The following is a 22,255-nucleotide window of genomic DNA, read 5'->3' on the forward strand; positions in this document are numbered from 1 at the left end:
ATCATATAAAAAAAAAATCAAAGTAAATTTGAAAAAAATTTGTAACCTCAAAAAACCGTTCTGCTTACGGTATATACACACACGGTAGTCTGGCTTGAGAACTGTTGAGAACGGAACTTGGCGCCAGACTCCATCGAGTCTGTTGATGAAAAAAATTTAGCAAAAAAATTCAACAAAGAAATTAGAAAAAAATTATAAGTGTGAATTTTTAAAAATATTTTTTCTATAATAATTGATGTTATAAAAATTCCAAGAATTTTTAGATTTCTACTAATTAAAAATTTTATTTAAAAATTGTTACAATTTTCACTGTTTGAGATTTTCATTCTTGTCTGCGCCAGAACTTAAAAAATCAGCGCTAATATTAATGGAAAAGAGATTAAGGTTATGACGGTTAACAGAAACCATTTCCAAGCAGCACCACATTTTGGTTTTTTAATATTTTAAACAAATTGCTTACAATTTTTTTTATCTCAAATTAAAAAAATGAGTGCAAATAACATTATAGAAATAGAATTGAGTGATGATGACAGTGATAGTTCATCTGTTGTAGAAATAGAATGCGTACTAGCACCAAGTATGAATTTTTAGAAATCTTTAGTTCATGAAACAATGAATTGACTAATAACTAATCAATTTGATTTTTAGGGAAAACTGATCGAAATGTAACCAAGAATGAAGGTAATTTTATTGATACTGGTTTACCAAATCCCAATCAAATAAAAATTACAAGAATTGAATCATTGAGCGGAAAGGAACATTACTGGACGGATGATGTAAAACCTATAAAACCAGCTACGGTAAGAGTTTTAAGAATAAATTTAATGCTTATTTATTTAATATCAATATTATCACCCGTTAAGTTGTTTGTGTATAATTAAAACTGCACTGTTGTGTGACAATTAAAAATTGTCTATTTTTAACTTCCCGCTAAAAAAAAAATAAAAATTTTTAAAAATTCGGGAAGTTATTGGTTTTACCCCGTTTTGCGAAAATCGAATTTCCATTAGGTCTCGACGTTTTGAGGTTTTAGAAATATTCCCTGACTATTTTTACGGTGGTATCCGTGCGGCTGTGTATGTATGCATTAGGGTGCTTCATTTGAGACGGCTATTTTTTTTTCTCACTCCATTGACGAAATATTGTTCTGAACATAGAAAAAAAAATTCTCACCAAGGGATAGTTCTTAATTTCAATTTTAAGTACTCGCTGGATGAATTTAAAGTTTTCCCATATAATTAACCCGTTAAAATAATTTTTTTTGCTTAAATTATCTATAGCATAGCGACATTTCATGATATTCATTTGACCATGGGCAGAAGTTGTAGAGGAATCCTTCCTCTTTAAAAGCTCTGACAGCTTATTTCCAATTTATGAGTTACCTCGCCAGTAAAAAATTGTACATTCGATTTTTACTCAAAAGTCGTGGTTTTTTTATTTTTTCTCCTAAACTATTGATCTGACACCTAAATTGCAAAGGACCTTTTTTGTAAAGAATTCGATTTTCTATAAGATAGATCGAAATGAATATTGACCCACTGAATCCGAATTTCAAGTCCGTTTGACCCGGTAACCCTCCAATTTTGAGCATAATGCAAAAAACCCCAAAAAAATGCATAAAACTGCAGTCACGGCGATGAAAAAATTCTTGTGGACCCGGATCAAGTATGATTTTTATGTATTCCAATTTAATGAAACTTAATCTGAACGTTAACTAGCCCAGATAGCAAAATGACGTATTAAGTTATTCCGAATGAGCTCAGATTTCTGATTTGGACGTCAGAGTCTACGTCTAAAAGACGTCTTTAAGACCTTCTGAAGAGGTCGAATGCGCCGCTTATTGTAGATTTTAAGAACTCATCAAAACGAGCTCTTAAAGAGCTCTTTTTTCTGAACTCGCACAGATGAATGATTTTTTATCTCTATACGCTATTATAATGATAACAATAATAAGAACACAACAAAAATAATATTAATAATAATAATAATAAAAGTAAATTATGAAAAATAATTCAGAGTTTCATGAAGCACCGATGCTGATTTCGAATGTTCGTTATTTCAGTTTGACCTAATACTGTCGGTTTAAAGAGAGACAGTGAAAATCGCAATTGCCGTAACTAAGATTCGAACCCGAGTCGCGCGCGTGCTAGATCGATACCTAGCCCCCTACGCTGTTCAAACGATATGTCGTTACACATCTCATTATTCTTATAAGCTAAGTTTATATAGTGATGAAATGTTGCGATCATTGTCTATATTATTTATTCTATTTGATACTGTGTATCGATAGAGAAAAAGTAACTTTTACGAATATTTATATACTAAAAAATATTCAAAAGTCTACTAAGTACTCCTTAAATGTAGAAAGTTCACATAATTTTTTCAGATTAGAATCAAATTTTATTATTTTATCTAAATTAGTTTGATTACGAACCAGATTTTAACATTATTGCCTATTAATTCATAATATAATTTAAAATTTTTGAAAAATTTAATTAACCTGGATTAAGAGAAATGAGTTAACCTATGCCAAGTGTATATCTATATATTAATCTATTTAAATTGTTTTAAATCATTTAATTCGAATTATTTTTAATCATTTTCAATTTAATTTCTCAATCAGGAAAGTAATAAATGAAAAATGAATAAGATTTTGACAGCTTTATATTAAAAAGAAATTTGTGTTTTTGTTTATAATGTCTATAAGCTCATTATACGCAACTCAAAAAGAAGTCCAAAAAAGGGACTCAGTTAGATGTCAGAAAATTGACTCCAAACTTATGAGTTCATTAAGAGCTCTTAGTTCTGACCTCGTAAAAAAGAGCTCCTTAAGACGTCACATTAGGACTTCTATAAGAAGTTTTTTAAAAGACTTCATACTGAAATCTTTCTGACTTGGATGCTGACTGGGAGCCTGCTGAACCGACCAAATTTGAAATAAAAAACGAAAAACCCAAAAAAATTGCAATAAATCATGAATAATTGAAATTATAGATAAAAATTTTTTTGGACTCAGATTGAGTATGATTTTCATGTATTTTATTCCACTGAATTTGAATCTGAAGTTTTCTTGCTCCGTTAACGTTTTAAAATTAAAAAAAATCTCAATAAACCAAAAAAATCGGGAAAATCGCAGCTATAAATATGAGAAAAAATCTATAAAACATGATTAAATATTTTTTTTGTTTTTTTTTACGCATAAAATATAAATTAATATTCTGAAAATATAAAAAATTTTAATATCTATAAAAAATGACGTATAACTAGAATAAAGAGAACGATTTTCTCGAATTTCAAACTGTTCTTCATTGAAATCGAACTCTTTCCCAGTAAACACGTTTACGTCAATTTGACGTAAAAATGACATTGGGCTATGTCAGGATTTACGTAAGATACAAGTCACGAATGAGTCATATATGACTCATTATTTCACACTTCTTGACGTAAGATTCTGACGTAAAAATATGACGTAGTCATGACGTCAGTATTATGTCTCAATGACATTTATGACGTCAATATGACATACCTGTGATGTCTATATCATGATAATGATGTCATTATGACGTAAAAGTGATGTAAGTGATGTAAGAATTGTACCTCAGAAAAAATATTTTAAAAAAAATTTCTCAAAAATAAAAAGATGGCAATTTTGAAATTAATTATAGTGTTGTGGACTTATTACAAAGTTTGAAACACTAGTTATATGTTGATACTTGATGAAAAAATCCTGAAATATGCTGGGCTCGAACTTGGGTCCTCACGTATCGAAGTCTGGAACGCTGCTCACTTGTCCAAGTAACGGTTCATGTCACGAAGTAAATAACTTATGTCATAAGCCTTACATGATGAAAAATGCTTATTTCATAATTTTTTCTGAGATTAAATGGATTTTAAGAGCTGGAATTGTATAAAATTCAAGTCTAATAATTTATACAAATTTATAAAATTTCATTAAACTCATGAAATTTTATAAAGTTCTATAAAACTTTGTAAAAACTCTTATAAAAGGCTCTCTAGTGAAACTTGTGGTAATGAATAGGCAATTTATAAATTTTCATAAGAATTGATTAAATCTTACACTTTCAAAAATTTTCGTCTAAAAGCGGACACAGAGAACTTTCACAGAGTGAAATTTTTTCAGAGTAAACGATGTATCCATGTCATTTGAATATTTTTTAATACTTATTGATTTCTCAAGACTCGAATTTTTTTTTTATTTAATTTTTTCCGAAAATTTAGTATTTTTCATTTGGATTTTTCTTCTTCAAAATTTCAATTTACAAAATTTAGATTTTTTTTTTAATTTCAACTCTTTTAAGTATACAATTTTTTTCTATATTTCTTTTTATTTTTAATTTCAATTTTTTTCGAAATTTGAATTTCTTTAATTTAACATACTAACAACATTATGAAACTTGATGTACACAGTAAAAAAATTTTGCGTCATTGTGTCAAAAATTTTTGTGTTAAAAATTTTTATGTTAAATATTTAACATTTTTTTATGTTGATTTAACACAATAAATGTTAAATTTACACTTAAAAAAGTTAAATATTTAACACAAAAATTTTTAACACTAAAGTTTTTGACGCAATGACGCAAAATTTTTTACTGTGTAAAATACTATTAGTCTCGTCAATAACAATCATGGAACTGTTTGAATTATTTCAAATACAATATTTCATAAGTAGCAGCACTAATGTCAGAAAATTATTTTTCAAGTAATAGTGCAATATTTAAATGACTGACATTTAATTTCTTGACGCGAAATCATAAGAAATTATATGTTTATTCGCTTGACGGTTTAAAAATTTAGAGTTCATGCCACATAAATTGAACTCGGTATTTTGTTATCAGTTTCACACCAAATCATTTATACTGAATGAAGTCGAAAATATTTTTACAATGGATAAAAGTACCTAAATTCATGGAAAAAATATAAGTGAGAAACATATGCAACGAAAAAAAAGTATTTCTTGCACCAAGAAAATTTTGACGGAGGCCGAAGTTATATTGGAGCAAGAAGTGTTTTAGTGTCAAGAAATTTTGACTTCATTCACGAAATTTTCAGTCATCTCTAATATATTCTTAGTCCAAAGAAATTTACCTTTGAGTCAAGATTTTTTTTCTGCAGTGTATGGAAACATACAAGCAAAGATATAAAAAGTTTATATCCCACATGTATTTAATTTGTATGTTTTTTTCTTAAAAACGTAAATGAAAAATATTTTGTATGTTATTTGCTAATATGTTAGATATATTCATTAATATTATAAATTATAAATTTTTGTTATTAAGAGCGGACTTAAATTTGCAAGGTACCAGCTTAAATCAGCTGTTTACCTCTTCCTGATTCTTACTAAATTTTAAACCAATTTTCATTAATATTTAGCGATTAATTGTAAATTAGACATCTTGTTGAAGAAGTTTTATATTTGATAAATTTTGATCAATCGATAATATTAAAAAATACATCCCCAAATTTTATCAATATTATGGAAAATAATCGTTTGTCACTGATTTAGAAAATGACTTTCAAATTACGTCAGTATTATGTACAATTGTGACAAATTATTGATGTTAAATAATGACTCACAGATGGTATCGGTATTACGTAAGACCGTGACTTGTCACTGATGTAAACGCATGATGTTAAACTTACATCGTTATGACATACAATGATGGCATTAATGTTACGTAATATTGTAGTTTATATATTATGTCAGTTGTACGTAATATCTAAGTCATTTCCGTTACATCATGGAGAAGTAATAAACTTACATCAGTATGATGTCAAAAATATATCATATATTTTTACATCATAATTGGATCACAAGACAGGTCAATTGTACGTCATATTTACGTAAAATATTGTGACATTCCTATGACTTATAAATGACGTCATATTGAAGTCATGTGTTCACTGGGTTTGTTCTCAAACGATCTACGCCGTAAATTTTTCTTCCGTTTGTTATTCTCTTTTGTATTTCATGCGTGGAAAAATACAAGAATAGTATTTAATCGTGTTTTACAGGTTTTTTTTTTCAAATTTGTAACTGCAATTTTCCCAATTTTTTCGGTTTTTTGAGATTTTTTTAATTTTTAAACGTTAACGGGGCACTGGGCTAATTAACGTTCAGATTTAGATTCAGTAAATTAAAATACAAAAGAATCATACTTGATCCGGGTCCACAAGAATTTTTTCATCGCCGTGACTGCAGTTTTATGCATTTTTTTGGGGTTTTTTGCATTATGCTCAAAATTGGAGGGTTACCGGGTCAAACGGACTTGAAATTCGGATTCAGTGGGTCAATATTCATTTCGATAGGTAGGTGCAATCCAAAGTACATACCACTTTTTTTTGTGTGCCAGAGTTATGTATGATCATATATTTTGGATATATTCTATGTAATAACTATATTTATTAGAATATTTGTCAGACAATTAAAAATTTTAAAAATTTAGGCATTATAACGATATCACAATATTTGATTATAAAAATATACAATGTTATAATTTTTTTTATCAACTGTTGTTTTATTAAAAAGTATAAAAATTACGATAAAATAGTGTCATTTATTGTTTTTTTGTAATTAATGAAATTTATCTCAGAGGCAATTTATTGAAAGGGTTCAGCTATCAATCTATCTTATAGAAAATCGAATTCTTTACAAAAAAGGTCCTTTGCAATTTAGGTGTCAGATCAGTAGTTTAGGAGAAAAAATAAAAAAACCACGACTTTTGAGTAAAAATCGAATGTACAATTTTTTACTGGCGAGGTAACTCATAAATTGGAAATAAGCTGTCAGAGCTTTTAAAGAGGAAGGATTCCTCTACAACTTCTGCCCATGGTCAAATGAATATCATGAAATGTCGCTATGCTATAGCTAATTTAAGCAAAAAAAATTATTTTAACGGGTTAATTATATGGGAAAACTTTAAATTCATCCAGCGAGTACTTAAAATTGAAATTAAGAACTATCCCTTGGTGAGAATTTTTTTTTCTATGTTCAGAACAATATTTCGTCAATGGAGTGAGAAAAAAAAAATTAGGAAAACGGTTGACCCTGAAGGCCATCTCTGAAACTTCCCGCTAATTCCATACTTAGGCGCATAAAATTGCACCAATGACGTTTTTGAGCTCTTCGAGCTCAAAAATACAATTTATGGGTTATTTTGAGCTCTCCAAGCTCAAAGAGATTGTTTTCCTATGCTTTTGAGCTCTTCGAGCTCAAAAGTCTGATAGGGATTTGATGACACTATTTTTTGAATTTTTAAACCGCAATAACTTTTGAATGAATAAACCGATTTTCACGCGGTTGGCAGCATTCGACGCAGTTTTTCAAGCCTCACAAAGAATCTCAAACTTTGAATTGATCGCGCTAAAAATTTCGGAGTTATTCCGAAAAAACACTTTTTTCGGTTTTCTTTCGTTCACGATATCTCTCGAACGAATCAACCGATTTTGACCGGACTGGTGGCGATCAACGTGGTTTTTTGAGGTTAAGAGCTGATTAGTTTTTGGAATTGAACCATCGAGCCGTTTAAAAGTTATTCCAAAAAAACCACATTTAAAACATTTTTTTTTCAGTTTTTTGAAGATTTCTCAAAATCTATTGATCTGAATCGGTCCAAATAGTTTTCAAAATCTAAGTTTGGTCAAGCCCTTTCGAATGGCACCAACTGCGATGAAATCGGTCAAGCCGTTCAAAAGTTATAAGCGGTTCACATACTTTCACCCACACACACACACACACACACACACACACACACACACACACACACACACACACACTCGGGGCAGAAGAGATACTGCTACCGGGCGCGTCTACCCGAGCGGATGGGAGAACGCTCGCTGTCCTTGGATGACACTTAATCTCTTAGTTGATGAGGTACAGCGGGTAGGAGCCAAGCAAAATAACCAAACAAAATACGCTCCCGTGGACAAAACTCCTCTTTAATGGGTTGGTCGCACTAACTGACCTAACAAGACGATCGTTCTCTGCTGTGACCCACTGGGAGTGACCGGAACCTGTATCGTAGTTTCCGACGATGCAGGCCACGGCTGATGTGAGCTTGCTCTACCGAGGTGTAAGTTGCAGCAGTGGATCAGGAGCCAGCCACTTCAGGCCTTGATCAGGAAGTACGCAGTGAGTGTTAGAGATCGGAATCTTCACCGCTCCGAGCGAGTCTAGTCCATCCGTGTATTCCGGGACTGGCTAAGTGTCGGCTAGGCCTCAGGGAACTGGGGTAGGAGTACTATCTCCGAGGGTACACCCGTTCCTAGTTATGGCAACCCGCTCCACTCCGTACGATGCGCTGGTAAATTAAAAAGTATGAGTAATGCACAGAAAACAAACAAGAGTGAAAACGGGCCTCATGCCCAGCAAGACGCACTGCTACTTAGTGCAAAGATGAAGAGGACAGATGCGCTGGCACATCTGGAGAAGCTAGTCAGTGGACTGCAGGACTTTCTCCAAACCAAGCAAAATGTCCACAAGGAGATCAAGTCGAAGTCGACGAACATCTGTAGTGCCCTGAGAAGGTTCAAAAAACTGGACCAAGAATGGCAGGAGATCCAACAACAACACGGTAATATCGTGATGAAGACGAGTGTGACAGCGGTTTCACCAGCAAAAGCCGACACGTTTGTCGAGGAGATGGACACAGGTGGCGAGGGTGACGTCGAGTCAGTTGTCGAAGACGGAGAGGAAACTGGAACTGATATCAGGCCCGGGAAAAGGAAAGAACGAAATTCCCCAGACTCAATGACCAGCCGTACTAAGAAGAAGAAGGACCTTAAACCAAGTCCCCCGAAAAACGCGGTAACACAGAACGGCGGAAAAAAGGAGGTGAATGAATGGCAAAAAGTCCAGTCAAGGAAGTCCAAGAGAGAGCAAGCAGTAGAAAAGCTCCAGAAGCAACCGCCGAAGGAGTCCAGGCCAGAGCCTAATCGGAAAGAACCGCGCAAACGGATCAGGCCGGACGCACTAATCATCCGCCCCGCAGAGACGGCAAAGTATGCTGAAATTCTGAAGCGAATAAAGCAGGACGTCCCTGACGAACAGGTCCGTACTACAGTGGATAAGATCCAAAGAACTAGGACCGGGAGCTTGCTGATTACGCTTTCGAGGAAGAGCGCTGACCGAGACCAAGCCTTACAGAAGACCATCGCGGACATCCTCCAAGAAGACGCGAAGGTAATCTGCAAAGGGCCACAGGAAGACGTCGAAATCCGAGATCTTGACGGTACCACAACCAAGGAGGATATTCAGGCTGCCTTGCAAACGGAAATCGGAGAAACCTGCGAGATACCACTAGGGACAATTAAGATTCATAAGGCCTACAGAGGTACTCAGACAGCTGTTGTGACACTACCAGCAGCTGCAGCGCGCATGATATTAACAGGAAGCGGTAAAGTCCGGATCGGCTGGACCAACTGCCGAATCAGAGCTACGAGGAGACCAATCCAATGTTTCAAGTGCTGGCACTTTGGACATCTTGGATCCCAGTGCAAGAGCAATGTGGATCGGTCTAAGCTATGTATTAGGTGCGGACAAGAGGGACACAAGATTGCTGAATGCAAAAACCCAGCGAAATGTGTATTATGCGCGGATCAAAGTGCGGAGAACTCGGCTCATCATGCCGGCGCATCCAGGTGCCCAGTATTTAAAGAGGCACTCCAGAAGATAACAAACAAACAGACATGAAGATATTGCAGCTAAACCTAAACCATTGCGAAGCTGCACATGATCTGCTTATGCAAACAACAAGAGAACTAGAGTTAGACTTAGTAATGATAGCAGAGCCATACAGATACCTGAATACCCAGCCTTGGGAATCTGACAGCACCACCAAGGCTGTCATCTGGTCTTGTGGTAAGCATCCCTTCCAGAGTGTAGTTAACAATGATAATGCCGGCTTTGTAGCAGCAACAGTTAACGGCATCCGTTTCTACAGCTGTTATGCACCACCTAGCCTATCCATTGTTGAATTCACTGAATTCTTGGACAAACTGACCGAGGACGCCAAGCAGCATTATCCGGTCGCGATTGCCGGTGACTTCAACTCCTGGGCAGTAGACTAGGGCAGCAAGCAGACAAATGCGCGAGGAAAAGCACTCCTAGAAGCTTTCTCTACACTAGATGTAGTCCAGCTCAACAGTGGTGATACGCCAACCTATACTAAAGGAGAAGCAAGCTCTATCGTAGATCTCACTTTCGTCAGCAGCAGCCTCATCAGTGGGAAATACGACTGGAAGGTGATGGATATCTACACAGCCAGTGACCACCAGGCAATTCTCTGGGAAATATCACATGACCGGAATACAAGAAGACCAATCAAGTCATTCAATACCATTGGATGGAAAGTGAAGCCTTTTGACACAAGCACATTGGTAATAGCCCTTAATAGTGAACCGATTACTACTGGATCCGCAGAAGAAATGACCAAGGACCTGATGAAAAGAGTTGTCCAGGCCTGTGACGCCAGTATGGTCCGGAAACACAGCATAAGCCAACGCCCGGCAGTGCACTGGTGGAACGACCACATCAGTGTTCTTCGGAAAGAGTGTCTAAAGAAAAGAAGAATATCCCAGCGTGGCTATCGACGACCTAACTCTGCGGAGCTGATCGCAGAGTACAAAAAGGCGCGTCGTGAACTGAATAAAGCCATCAAAGAGAGCAAAAGAAGATGCTGGAAAGAGCTTATATACGAGGTGGATAAAGACGTGTGGGGTAGGCCTTATAAGGTGGTTATGACCCACCTGAAAAAACAACAAATGCCATCACCTACGTGTCCTCAACTTCTTCAGAAAATCGTCACTGCACTGTTCCCACAGCAACGCAACTTCGATTACCAGTTGGCGCCAGGCGAACTGGACGACATTCCACCTGTCACTGAAGAAGAACTACTGGAGGCCTGTAACCGTGTAGGGAATAATAAAGCGCCGGGATTGGACGGAATCCCTAATATAGCCTTGAAAACCATCATAAAGGCAGCTCCAACATTATTCCTCGACGCTTATAATGCATGCCTCAAGGAGGGGACTTTTCCTCGTAAGTGGAAACAGCAACGATTGGTACTGTTACCTAAAGGGAAGAAACCACCAGAAGAACCGTCATCTTACCGACCACTTTGCATGTTAGATATGGCGGGTAAGATATTTGAGCGCATATTTCACCAGAGAATTGAAGCAGTAGTCGACCTACTCCTGGCAGACAATCAGTATGGATTCCGGAAAGGACGATCAACCCTGGACGCAATCAAACAGGTTGTTGATACGGCCAAGGAAGCAACGCAGGAACCAGATGGAAAGGTGGAACGAAGAAGTATTGCCTGGTGGCGACACTAGACATCAGAAACGCCTTCAACTCCGCCAATTGGAAATGCATCATGCAGGCCCTCCAAGAGAAGAATGTACCAGAATACCTGCTTAAGATCGTAGCAAGCTACTTTGAAAACAGGGTCCTGAAGTATGACACGAAGAACGGTCCGAGGGAGTATGATATTACTGGAGGGGTACCACAAGGTTCAGTTCTAGGCCCGCTCCTGTGGAACATTATGTATGACGGTCTATTAAGACTAACTCTGCCAAGAAACGTCAAACTCGTAGCATATGCAGATGACGTAGCCGTAGTGATCGTTGCCAAACACCTTGACGAGATAAATCATATGTTCGATCTCACTTTTGAGCACGTTAACCGGTGGATGGACGCAGTGAACCTGCAACTGGCGCAACACAAGACTGAGGCAGTACTTATTACCAGCAGAAAAGTAGTAGAGACCATTAAGCTGAAAGTCGGCGAACAAGAAATCACATCACAACCTTATATCCGATATTTGGGAGTGATGCTTGATGCCCGACTCAACTTCAAGCAGCAAGTGGAACATGTCAGTGCCAAAGCGTCAGTAGTGAGGGCTAGTCTCGCACGACTGATGCCGAACGTCGGAGGCCCAAAACAGAGCAGGAGGCTATTATTGTCATCAGTAGTCATATCGGTGCTCACTTACGGAATATCCATTTGGGCCGACGCATTAAAGACACAAGAATCATGGAGAAAGGCTGGACCAGTATATCGACTGAGTGCCCTACGAGTAGCTAGTGCCTTCCGCACTATATCAGAAGAAGCAGTGTGCGTCATTGCTGGAACCCTACCTCTTAGAGTTCTAGCAGAGGAAAGACGGGCCCTTTACCAACGAAAAAGGTCAACTGCACTGATCCCTGAAGAACTTAGAATTGAAGAACGGCAGAAGAGCATAGGCCGATGGCAACTACAATGGGATGCTGCAGAGAAGGGTAGGTGGACGCACCGTCTCATACCTCGGATCGACATTTGGTTTAACCGGAATCACGGAGAGGTCAATTACTATCTTACGCAGATGTTGTCGGGACATGGGTGTTTTCGAGAGTATCTACACCGCTTTAAGCACGATGACTCTTCGGAGTGCCCGTCCTGCCCAGGAGCTGCTGAAGACGCGGAGCACGTCTTCTTTGTATGTCCTCGTTTCGATCCACAGCGTGAAGAACTGGAGAGGATCCTGAACCAGAGAATGCAACCAGATTCACTAGTAGAAGCAATGTTGTCATCAGAAGCTGCCTGGAACGCTACCAACACGTTTGCAACAGAAGTCCTTAAAGACTTGCGTTCCATTGAAAGAAAAAGGGCAAATGACAGAAACTAGAAGGAAGGAAAAATAACACCTTAGCCACCAGAAGGAAGAGCAGTAGCTAGATCCTCCCTTCACGAAGTAATGCCTGACGGCGGTTTCCATGAGGGATTAGAGGAAAGAAGGAAAAGGGGTTTAGGGTTTAGTGGGTAGGGGCGTTAGTGTCGAGTTTTAGTATGACGCTGCGTCGAGTCGCCACATATCCAGGCCAAACAGCTATGCCTAGAATCCGTAAAAAGGATTCCCCTAAAAAAAACACACACATACATACAGACACCGTGACAACCTCGCGGGGATAGTCAGGGAAGCTTCCTGTGACCTTCAAACGTCGAGATCTGATGAAAACTCGGTTTTTGCAAAACGGGGTGAAAACAATAACTTCCCATTTTTTGAAAATCTTCGATTTTCGTAGCGGGAAGTTAAAAATAGTCGTCTCAAATGAAGCACCTTAGTGTGTATGTATGTAATCCTCTCATACTTCTGAACGGCTTGACCAAACTTTGGCATTTCAAAGAGTATCGTTGCTATTAAATTTCCTAAAAATTTGAACCAATTCGGTTCGCTAGATTTTGAGAAATCTCAATAAGAAAATTTTTGAAAAATCGTTTTTTTTTGGAATAACTTATCGATCAAAAAACTAATCGGCTCTTAACTTTAGAAAATCACGTCGGTCGCCGCTAGACCAGTCAAAATCGGTTGATTCGTTCGTGAGTTATCGAAAACGAAAAATTAAAAAAAAAAATTTTTTTTTTTTACACAACTTCGACATTTCTTTTCGGATCGTTTTTGATGAAATCAAAATAATTATTAGAGCTTAAAAAACCATGCCAATCGCTGCCAAGAACGTGAAAATCATTTGATTGGCTCAAAAACGTCATAAATGCAATTTTAAGCACTTAGGTATGGAATTAGCGGGAAATTGCAGGAGTGACCTTCAGAGTCAACCGTTTTCCTAATTTTTTTTAGTTTCGAATCTCTCTTACATTCTTCATACTATCATTTCGATAATTTTATTGTTTCTTGTCTTATTTTTTTTATTTTCGCCAATTTTTTAATTTTTAATAGAGATTTTTATTTTCCCAACTAGCTACCAGAAGTTTTAACGCCGCCAGACGATTCATCTTCAAATTCCTTGTTGAAATTTCAACAAAATTCTGCTACTGGTCAATTCAATCTTGTACTTCTAAAAGAAGAAGAAACTGCTGAATTCGCTGAAGAATCTGAAATGATCAACTTATCATCTGATTTAGACTATCATAATGGAGAGTTTAACTCAAGTAAGAATATACTAATTTTTTATTTAAATATAAATTAAATAAACAAATATTAATAAATTTTTGTAAGCTAATTAGTAATTATTTTATTTCAGCGTCAAGACATCATAAAATTTATCAATGCATGGAGTGCGACTTTGCTGCATTCAGTAAAACGAGTTTCAAAACACACACCGAAGCTCATAATAATAATAACTCATTCAAGTGTCCTAAATGTCCATTTATTGCTATTAACAAAGGCACTTTCAGGACACATTTTATATGTAAACATAGTAATGTTAAAAAGCCGTATCAATGTCAAATTTGTCATTTTTCAACATACTTTCAATCAGCTTTACAGCAACATATTAAAATTCACGGTGCAGACCGCTCATACGAATGTCAATACTGCCCATACGCTGCCATTTCTAAAAGTTACTTGGCAATTCATCTTCGCAATCATTTTACTCAGCCTAAGTATCCATGTAGTGTATGTTCTTTCTCAGCGTTATATGCAGATCAATTAAAAAATCATTTCATTTGTCATAAGTCATAATTCTTAGTATCAATTTAAAACAAACAATTGATACACTGAGTACTAAATTTTATTAAAACTACTTAGTGCAATTATTAATCATTGGTTTAACATTTATATTATTTGATTTCAAATTTTCATCGAAGTTTTTAATTAAAAAAAAATTTTATTAACATTTAGTAATTGCACTAATTATAAACCATTAACAAAATTAAATTCAAACATATGTTGAACATATTTTTTCATACTGTCTATAATGTCATGATTTTTAAAGAAAATTATGACTGCAAACATCTGACAACTTTTCAATATTTTTATACAATAGTAATTTAAAATTGAAAATTATTATAAAAAAATATGGAATAATAATTTTAAAAAGTTTCTGGACATTTTTTAAACCGTATTTTTAATTATTACTAGTTTAATTAATATGTAATGCGGTCTGATGTTTGTTATATCTTCAGTCAAATCAAATAGTTAAAAGGTAGAATAAAATTCATTGATAAATATAATTTTCTTAATTTTAATTAAAATAATTTTGATACTAAAGTAACTGTTTAACAATTATTTTATTTGCATTAATGAACTCTTGTAATAAAAATAGTATATTACACACCTAGGGAAGTAAAGTAAAAAATGTCTCAGATCACATGTAATTGTCGGCCGAGGCGAAGCCGAGGTTGACAAACATGTGATCTGAGGCTTTCTTATTTACTTCCCGTGGAGTGTATACTATTTTTTTGCTCGACAAAGGCAGAAAGAGACAACTTCGTTTAGCGCAGCGGGCCGAAAGTTGATGCTTTTTGCCCGTCGAGTAAAAAAAAATTTTTTTTAATTTAAACATTAATTTTTTATTTATTCAACTTTTTTACTAATTTTAATTTACTCAATGAATTATTAAATTCTGCTTGTGGAATTTTATACTTTTTATTAATAATTTATATTAATTTTTTATTATCAATTATGTTATAAATATAATTAATTTTATTAATTTGATTTAATTAATTACATCAATGTAAAAAACAAATCTCGTGATTTGTTTGGAAGTATAAAAAAAAATTCCGAACAGCTGGCGCTGTAGTACATTTATCTGCCGAGCCGACATTTTTTCTCTACACAAAGTAATATGAACCTTTCAAAGAATGTAAATATAAATATGAAGAGTTATGTATAACGTATTGATAGTTGATTAATTATAACAAAACTTATCTCGTCTTCAATAAAAAATATAATTAACAACAAAAAGTACCTAACTCGTTAAACTATACAGTCAAGGTTATGCTTTATATGAAATAAACTTACGTTCTCCGGTAATCTTGTATAATCAACATAATAAATTTGATATATTCATGATAACAATGAACTCAAGCAACATAATTCATCTTGGAGACTCTGAATCCGAGTTCAGTGGTAGTATTGCTTGGATGGAAGCTCCCGATGACATTTCATCAGGTATTCAAAGAATGACACTAAAGTTAATTAGTATTAAAAATTTTTTTAGAATTTGATAACAATAAAATTATTATGAAAAAAATTAAATAAAAAAATTCTACGTTAAAATTAAAAAAAAAAATATTAGTGAAAACTTTTTTATTGTAATTAATTTGTTATAAAAATTAAAAAAATTGAAAATTGTCAGCTAACTTCAGTATCATATTCAAAAAATGCAAGTGTATGATATTTTATAAATAATTAAGGTAATACAATAATCGATAGGATATCTATTTTCAGGTTCTTCTATTTTTGGGGTACAAGAATACGTTGATGAGACTTTTCTTGTACCGAAAGTAAGGACTAGGCCAAGTAAAAAAAAAAAAATTTCAAAGAATCTCAAGGATCGGAATCATTTGAAAAATCGACTTGTTGATGGTATAACTTTTGAGAAAGCTGTTTCAAAGAGATTTAATTTTAAAAAACCAATTATAAATAATGACACTTGGAAGAAAAAAATACTTGAATTCAAACGGGATAAAAATATTATTTCGGAGAACTTCAACAATCCAAGTGTTCCAAAAAAAAGTTTTCCAGTTATTTTACCAGAAAAAGTCTCGGTACTTGAGGAATTAAATCAAGAAGAGTTATCTCAACAATCAAGTGAGCACGAATCTACGTGTAATGAGAATCCTAGACCGTATAATTTATTAGGTTAGTATTAAATGGTTTTTAAAGTATTTTTTTATTAACGACTTATTGATTGAAAATAATTTAAACGATTTTTCTTTAGATGCAAAGTTTCATGCTCTGGCAGAATATCTTCCTGTAGTTTTGCTTGAAAGAATCCAAGTACCTGAAAAAATAGTAAACACTTCTACTGCAAATGTAGAATCCGTGAGAAAACCGAATCAAAATTCAGTTGATAAAAATTCTTCGAGTTTTAAAAAGTCAAAGCCGGTGACAGATAAAAAAGAGCACAAGTGTGAACAGTGTGATTACAAATGTAAACGAAGAAGTCACTTAAAACATCACATATTAATTCACTCTAGTGATCTGCCATTCAAATGCCCAAAATGTTCTCATAAAACTAAACGTTTAGCGGATCTGAGAAAGCACGTTAAAATTCAACATAATAATGAATTTCCGCACACATGTCCACATTGTTCACTCGGATTTACTGAATTGATTCAACTCAATAATCATAATCACAGATGTTTTTTTGCCGCTGAAAACTTATTTGAGTGCGAGATTTGTAAGAAAAGACTTGCTACACCTAATACCTTGAGTACTCACAAGCGCTCGTTTCACTCAGCTGGTTCATTTACTTGCTCAATTTGTCAAGAAAAACTTGGAGATAAATACTCACTTGAACTTCATAGAAAAACTCATAAAAATGGACAAACGTTTACTTGCAATAAATGTCCGTTTAAAACAGTACATGTAGCCAACTTAAAAAGACATTGGAGTAGACGCCATAAAGACGAGAACAATTTAATAAATAAGTAACAAACTCATTATGCTAGGCTTAAAAATTTTTTTGTTCTAGAAAAAATTTAATGTCACATATATTATATTCAGATATAAACTATTTTTAGAGAATTAATTGAGTTTAGATTACAATAAATATACGACTAATTGATTTGGACCGGGTTTTTTTTAATCATAAAGTAGGTGAATTTTTTATATTTTTTCTTTTTTAATCGTTATTTTATCATAAATAAAGTATGATAGTACTTTATTTTTTTTTGTCCAAAATAACGTGAAAGCATTTATTTGAAACAATATTTTATTATTTTTTGGTTTTTATATACTTACCGATGATGAAAAAAAAATTAATTGAATATTTTTCATCCAATAACCATTAATTTATACACATGAATTATACTGATGACATTTAATAATTTTTATTTTTATTTAACTAGATATAATTGAATATTTTCTGATGTAATAACACTTCAAATGTGTGACTAGCATTGAATTATTATTTAATAGTGAATATAATCATAATCAGTAACAATTATTTTTATAACTAAGTGCTCATAAATATCCAATTTTATCTGTTAAAAATAATAATGTGTTACGAAATATTTGATCCATTTTTATACGGTTAAGTTATTTGACATAGTGATAACTTATTTTGTATTAATACCTAAGAAACGAAGAACAGTCGACGCTCTCTGTATTGGACCTCTCTGTATTTGACCGCTCTCTATATTTGACTACATTCTTCGTCTGTATTTGACGATTTTACACAGCTCTTATGGACAAGGACGAGTCAAATACAGAGAATGGTCCTGTACGGGTGAGTCAAATACAGAGAGCGTTGACTGAATATATAAAAAATTTCTGTTTAACTTTAATTATCACGTCAATTATTTTGTTTCTTAAGTAATCGTTTATAATACAAATACATCTATGTAATTTAACTTAAACATAGAGATTTAATCAAGTTTTTTACTAACTATCAAAACTTTCTGTTTCGCAAAGTATGATTTCGAATTTTTACAAAGTTTAAAGTTATGAGTTGGAGAAAAAATAAAATTTTAAAAAATTTTGACGTACATAAACCCGATAATCGACTTGGTTTATGAGAAATAAACGTAATTGTTGTATCGTTATTGTATCCTTAGGATTTTTCTTTTGTTCTTAAATACTTTTTGACTGTTTGTTCTATTATATTAACTGGAAGTATTCTTTATAAAGAGAATTCTCATTTTTATATTTTATATAAGGTAAAAGCCCCAATAGATGCGATCATGTACCAGTATACGATCACTCCATGTATTTGTATACCTATATTTGTGAATATAGATATACAAATACATGGAGTGATCATATACTGGTACGTGATCATCTATTGGGGCTTTTAACTTACATGTGAATTGAAAAATAAATTATTTTTCAGTTAAAAATTTTTGAAATAAAAATTGATTTCTTATTTTTAATTCCAAACCAAAATATCTGGATTAAAAATTATTAAAAAAATTTTTAATCCTAAATAATTTAATTCACAATATTTATCATAATTTTTTTTCAAATTGAAGATTAAATGAAGAAAAAAAAAATTATGTTGATACTTTCAATACTCTAATTACTTAACAATAATGTAAATATGAACAATTATTTCAAGTTTATAAACATCAACATTTTTTCTATTATGTTTTTAGGTAGACTTCTTTAGAAATCTATCTGTTGTAGGATATCAGCAGGATTGTGCCCTCAATTCTTAACTGATCTTTATGAAATTTTTTGGGCTCATTCTGTGGATCAATACTAAGATCAAGTTCGAAGATGAGCAAAATCGGCCGGTTAGTTTACGAGTTGTGGGTGTTCGAAAATTTTTTTCATTTTTGAAAAATTTTTAATTTTATCGAAATATTTTTACCGTCAAAAATAGTTCGAATATATTGATTTCATCTCAAAGTTCACTTAATTATCTTTATTTAAGCTATCTTCGGTCCACTTTTGATGATTTTTTAAATTTATTTCGTGACTCGAAAAATTTTGTAAAATTCATCAATAAACATGTTTTTAGATTTTATCTTCTTACAATTTGTCAGCCGTATGAGATAGCTAAAATCTATTAACCCTTCTTAGGTCGCATAGTGAGCGCGGCGCCGCCTATTTTGCATTTTTTTTTTTCTCGAAATTGAGTTCATTGATAATTTTGAAAAAAATTAAGTGCATTCTTTTAACCTTTCTAAAAATTGTGACGTTATCAAAAAGCATAAAAATATTTATGAATTTAAAAAATCAATTTTCGGAACCGGGTGGCGCTATACCGCCCGGTGCGAATGAGCCTCCGGGAGATTTTCTAACTGCGCTGTTGCCAAATGTCGTTACCGCCACTATTTCAATCTGTTTTACCGCATGTGAGGTACAAAAATAAATAATAAAGTAATGTTTGAGGTTAGTTTTTACTGTTTACATTATAACTTGTGATTTGTTCAAAATAATGTAATAATTACACTCATATTAACACATATTAACCCTTCTGTACCCTCGCTATGAGAATTTTTCTCACGCAACAACATTCAACTTATAGGATGTCGCTGCAGTGCAAGTGAGACACTAAATAAAAAGAACGTAGGTACTGAAGGGTTAAATATTATTTATATAAAAATAGTAATAATAATACAATTGGTAAATAAATTATTTTATAATACATCATACTAAAATTAACAGATGTCTGGCTTTATATAATACTAATTATTTAAATAATGAAAAAACAAAAAAATTTCAGGTGAACGAATTAAAAAAAAAAAAAAAAATAAAATAACAATGGTTGCCAATTTTTCAAATTATTTTTTTTTTATTGAATTTAATTTTAACTATGATAATTAATTTAGCGGATATTTGATAATTTTAAGAATTTTTGTAACAAATTATGACAAAAAATAATTATAAAAAAAATTGACATTCAGACGTTTTAAAAAATTAAAGATGCAATTTTTTAAAAATAATTTTTTTGAAAAAATTTGTTTGTTAAAAAAAATTAAAAAATTGTCAAGTGACAGCTAGATTTAATGTCATATTATAATTTTATAATCTGGTCTTAGATGTTAAATTTAATTATGTCACATGTGATAAAAATAAAAAAAAATTTTTGTTATTCAATTAAATTTAGGATAAAATATAAAAGTAAAATTATATTTAATCATAAAACATTGAAAAAATACTTTATTTCACAAGAAAATAGTATTAGTTTACATTTGGCAACAACGCGTACGTTTTAACACGGCGGCGGAGCGCTCACCATGCGACCGACTTAATTCGGAAAAGACACGCTACCTACGAAGGGTTAAATTAATCTTCAAATTTATACGATTATTTTCAATTTGAGCTATAATTCGTTTAGAACTTTTTTTAAAATTTCTTCACTTATTATTAATTATTTTATATTCATTAAATAAATCTACCTATCCATGTCGGGCTTAGCCGAATGGCGTTTTTTAATATAGTACATGAAAAAACAACCATGACTGTGATTGTATAAAACTATATGTTTTGTAGGGTAAACCAATAAATCAATGGAGTAAGCAAAAAATGAATTAAACACTGTAGAAAATGTCTAATCTAAAATTTAATTCATCAATTATTCTTAATAATTGTCAACCATTTGTTTTACTCGAACGAATTAATTTTTCTAAAAAAAATATAATTGAATCTTTAAAAGATGTTTACTTAATAACCTTAGCATCGAACAAATCAGATACAAAACAGGTATTTGACAAGATTTAATTTGTCATGTATATTAAATTAATTAGAATGAATAATTATACAAATTTTTAATTACAGGATGAGCTAAATAATAACAATAATTTAAATTTAAAAAATGACGGAGATTCTGAGATTAGTAGCCAGCCATTACTGCCAGGTATTTGATAATTTTTAATTGTTGTAATCATTTTTAACATATTAAACTTTTGATAATATTTCAGATTTTTGTAGTTACGATAAAAAATGTTACCGCTGCAAGGAATGTAAATTTTCATCAAAATATAAGGGATCGTCGAAAACTCATATAATGAATCACTTAGGTCAGAAGCGTTATAAATGCGCAGAATGCAATTTCACGAGTTTATACTTAACAAGTATTAATAATCATATCAGATCGTTTCATAGTAAAGAACGCCCTTATAAATGTTCTGACTGCGAATACACATGTGTTCAAGCATCTAGCTTAACATATCACATCAAAAGTGTTCATGAAAAAGTACGAACTTTTAAATGTGCACACTGCAAGTTTGCAACTATACGATTTTTTTCTTTGAAGATTCATATTGAGACGGTTCATTTAAAAAAACGCCCTTTTAAGTGTCCACATTGTCCGCACGCAAGTGGGCTGTTAGGCAATTTAAAGATTCACATCAAGAAAATTCACACTAAAGAATAATTTTTCTTAGTGTTCACAGTTAGAACATGCAAATATGTAAATATAACTGCCATGAAGATCATGTTCAAAGTCTAATACCTCTAAGAAGTATACTTTTTCAAATTAAAAAATTTTGAGTTTTAATATTCAGGCATTTACAAAAGAAAACAATTTTAATGGAAAACTTGTTGCCTGTCATTTATGAAAGTCTACCAGTCTAAAAGGCATACTCATTGTGTTTTAACGACTTTAGATTTTATAAAAACATTGAAAAATCATTGATAGAGAATAAATTACTTTTATTTTAATACTATAATTTTGGATTATTTAAAAAATTAATAGAATTTTTATTTGAAATAGCAACGTATTTAATTATATACATTAAATTAATTACTCATTTTTGTTTTAAATATTTTATCTACCATCTATTAAGTTTTTTTTTTAATTTGAAAATGTTAAGAGCTCCAAGTTTTAAAATTTTCTTGACTGT

The 22,255-nt window shown here is 32.7% G+C and overlaps 3 protein-coding genes across 4 annotated transcripts; all 3 read left to right on the forward strand.

Moving 5' to 3' along the window:
• Positions 1-365: 365 nt before the first annotated feature.
• Positions 366-14,558, forward strand: LOC123265804 (protein hunchback-like). Its single transcript, XM_044729721.1, has 4 exons — positions 366-577; positions 649-800; positions 13,756-13,945; positions 14,038-14,558. Exons 1-4 carry the CDS (start codon positions 487-489, stop codon positions 14,475-14,477), a joined length of 873 nt encoding a protein of 290 aa, XP_044585656.1. The 5' UTR covers positions 366-486; the 3' UTR covers positions 14,478-14,558.
• A 932-nt stretch (positions 14,559-15,490) lies between these two features.
• LOC123265803 (zinc finger protein 449-like) lies at positions 15,491-17,416 on the forward strand. Of its 2 annotated transcripts, none has more exons than XM_044729719.1 (3): positions 15,491-15,938; positions 16,188-16,601; positions 16,681-17,416. In XM_044729719.1, the coding sequence occupies exons 1-3, from the start codon at positions 15,806-15,808 to the stop codon at positions 17,394-17,396; spliced, it is 1,263 nt and encodes a 420-aa protein (XP_044585654.1). In that variant the 5' UTR covers positions 15,491-15,805; the 3' UTR covers positions 17,397-17,416. The 2 variants fall into 2 exon arrangements, with proteins under 2 accessions (XP_044585654.1, XP_044585655.1); XM_044729720.1 differs by having other exon boundaries at positions 15,494-15,908.
• Positions 17,417-20,866: 3,450 nt separating this feature from the next.
• Positions 20,867-21,816, forward strand: LOC123265806 (RE1-silencing transcription factor B-like). Its single transcript, XM_044729724.1, has 3 exons — positions 20,867-21,113; positions 21,189-21,267; positions 21,332-21,816. Exons 1-3 carry the CDS (start codon positions 20,958-20,960, stop codon positions 21,784-21,786), a joined length of 690 nt encoding a protein of 229 aa, XP_044585659.1. The 5' UTR covers positions 20,867-20,957; the 3' UTR covers positions 21,787-21,816.
• Positions 21,817-22,255: the final 439 nt, after the last annotated feature.

Source organism: Cotesia glomerata, linkage group LG5 (genome assembly GCF_020080835.1).
Source record: "Cotesia glomerata isolate CgM1 linkage group LG5, MPM_Cglom_v2.3, whole genome shotgun sequence".
Lineage (NCBI taxonomy): Eukaryota > Metazoa > Arthropoda > Insecta > Hymenoptera > Braconidae > Cotesia > Cotesia glomerata.

Bases quoted from the DNA above. Each gene is read 5' to 3' on its own strand.
- LOC123265803 (XM_044729719.1), top strand. From the start codon at position 15,806: ATGATAACAATGAACTCAAGCAACATAATTCATCTTGGAGACTCTGAA. The intron at 15,939-16,187 runs GTATTAAAAATT...ATCTATTTTCAG, and splicing joins AATGACACTAAAGTTAATTA to GTTCTTCTATTTTTGGGGTA. The intron at 16,602-16,680 runs GTTAGTATTAAA...ATTTTTCTTTAG, and splicing joins TAGACCGTATAATTTATTAG to ATGCAAAGTTTCATGCTCTG.
- LOC123265806 (XM_044729724.1), top strand. From the start codon at position 20,958: ATGTCTAATCTAAAATTTAATTCATCAATTATTCTTAATAATTGTCAA. The intron at 21,114-21,188 runs GTATTTGACAAG...TTTTAATTACAG, and splicing joins ACAAATCAGATACAAAACAG to GATGAGCTAAATAATAACAA. The intron at 21,268-21,331 runs GTATTTGATAAT...ATAATATTTCAG, and splicing joins TAGCCAGCCATTACTGCCAG to ATTTTTGTAGTTACGATAAA.
- LOC123265804 (XM_044729721.1), top strand. From the start codon at position 487: ATGAGTGCAAATAACATTATAGAAATAGAATTGAGTGATGATGACAGT. The intron at 801-13,755 runs GTAAGAGTTTTA...TTTCCCAACTAG, and splicing joins AACCTATAAAACCAGCTACG to CTACCAGAAGTTTTAACGCC. The intron at 13,946-14,037 runs GTAAGAATATAC...ATTTTATTTCAG, and splicing joins TAATGGAGAGTTTAACTCAA to CGTCAAGACATCATAAAATT.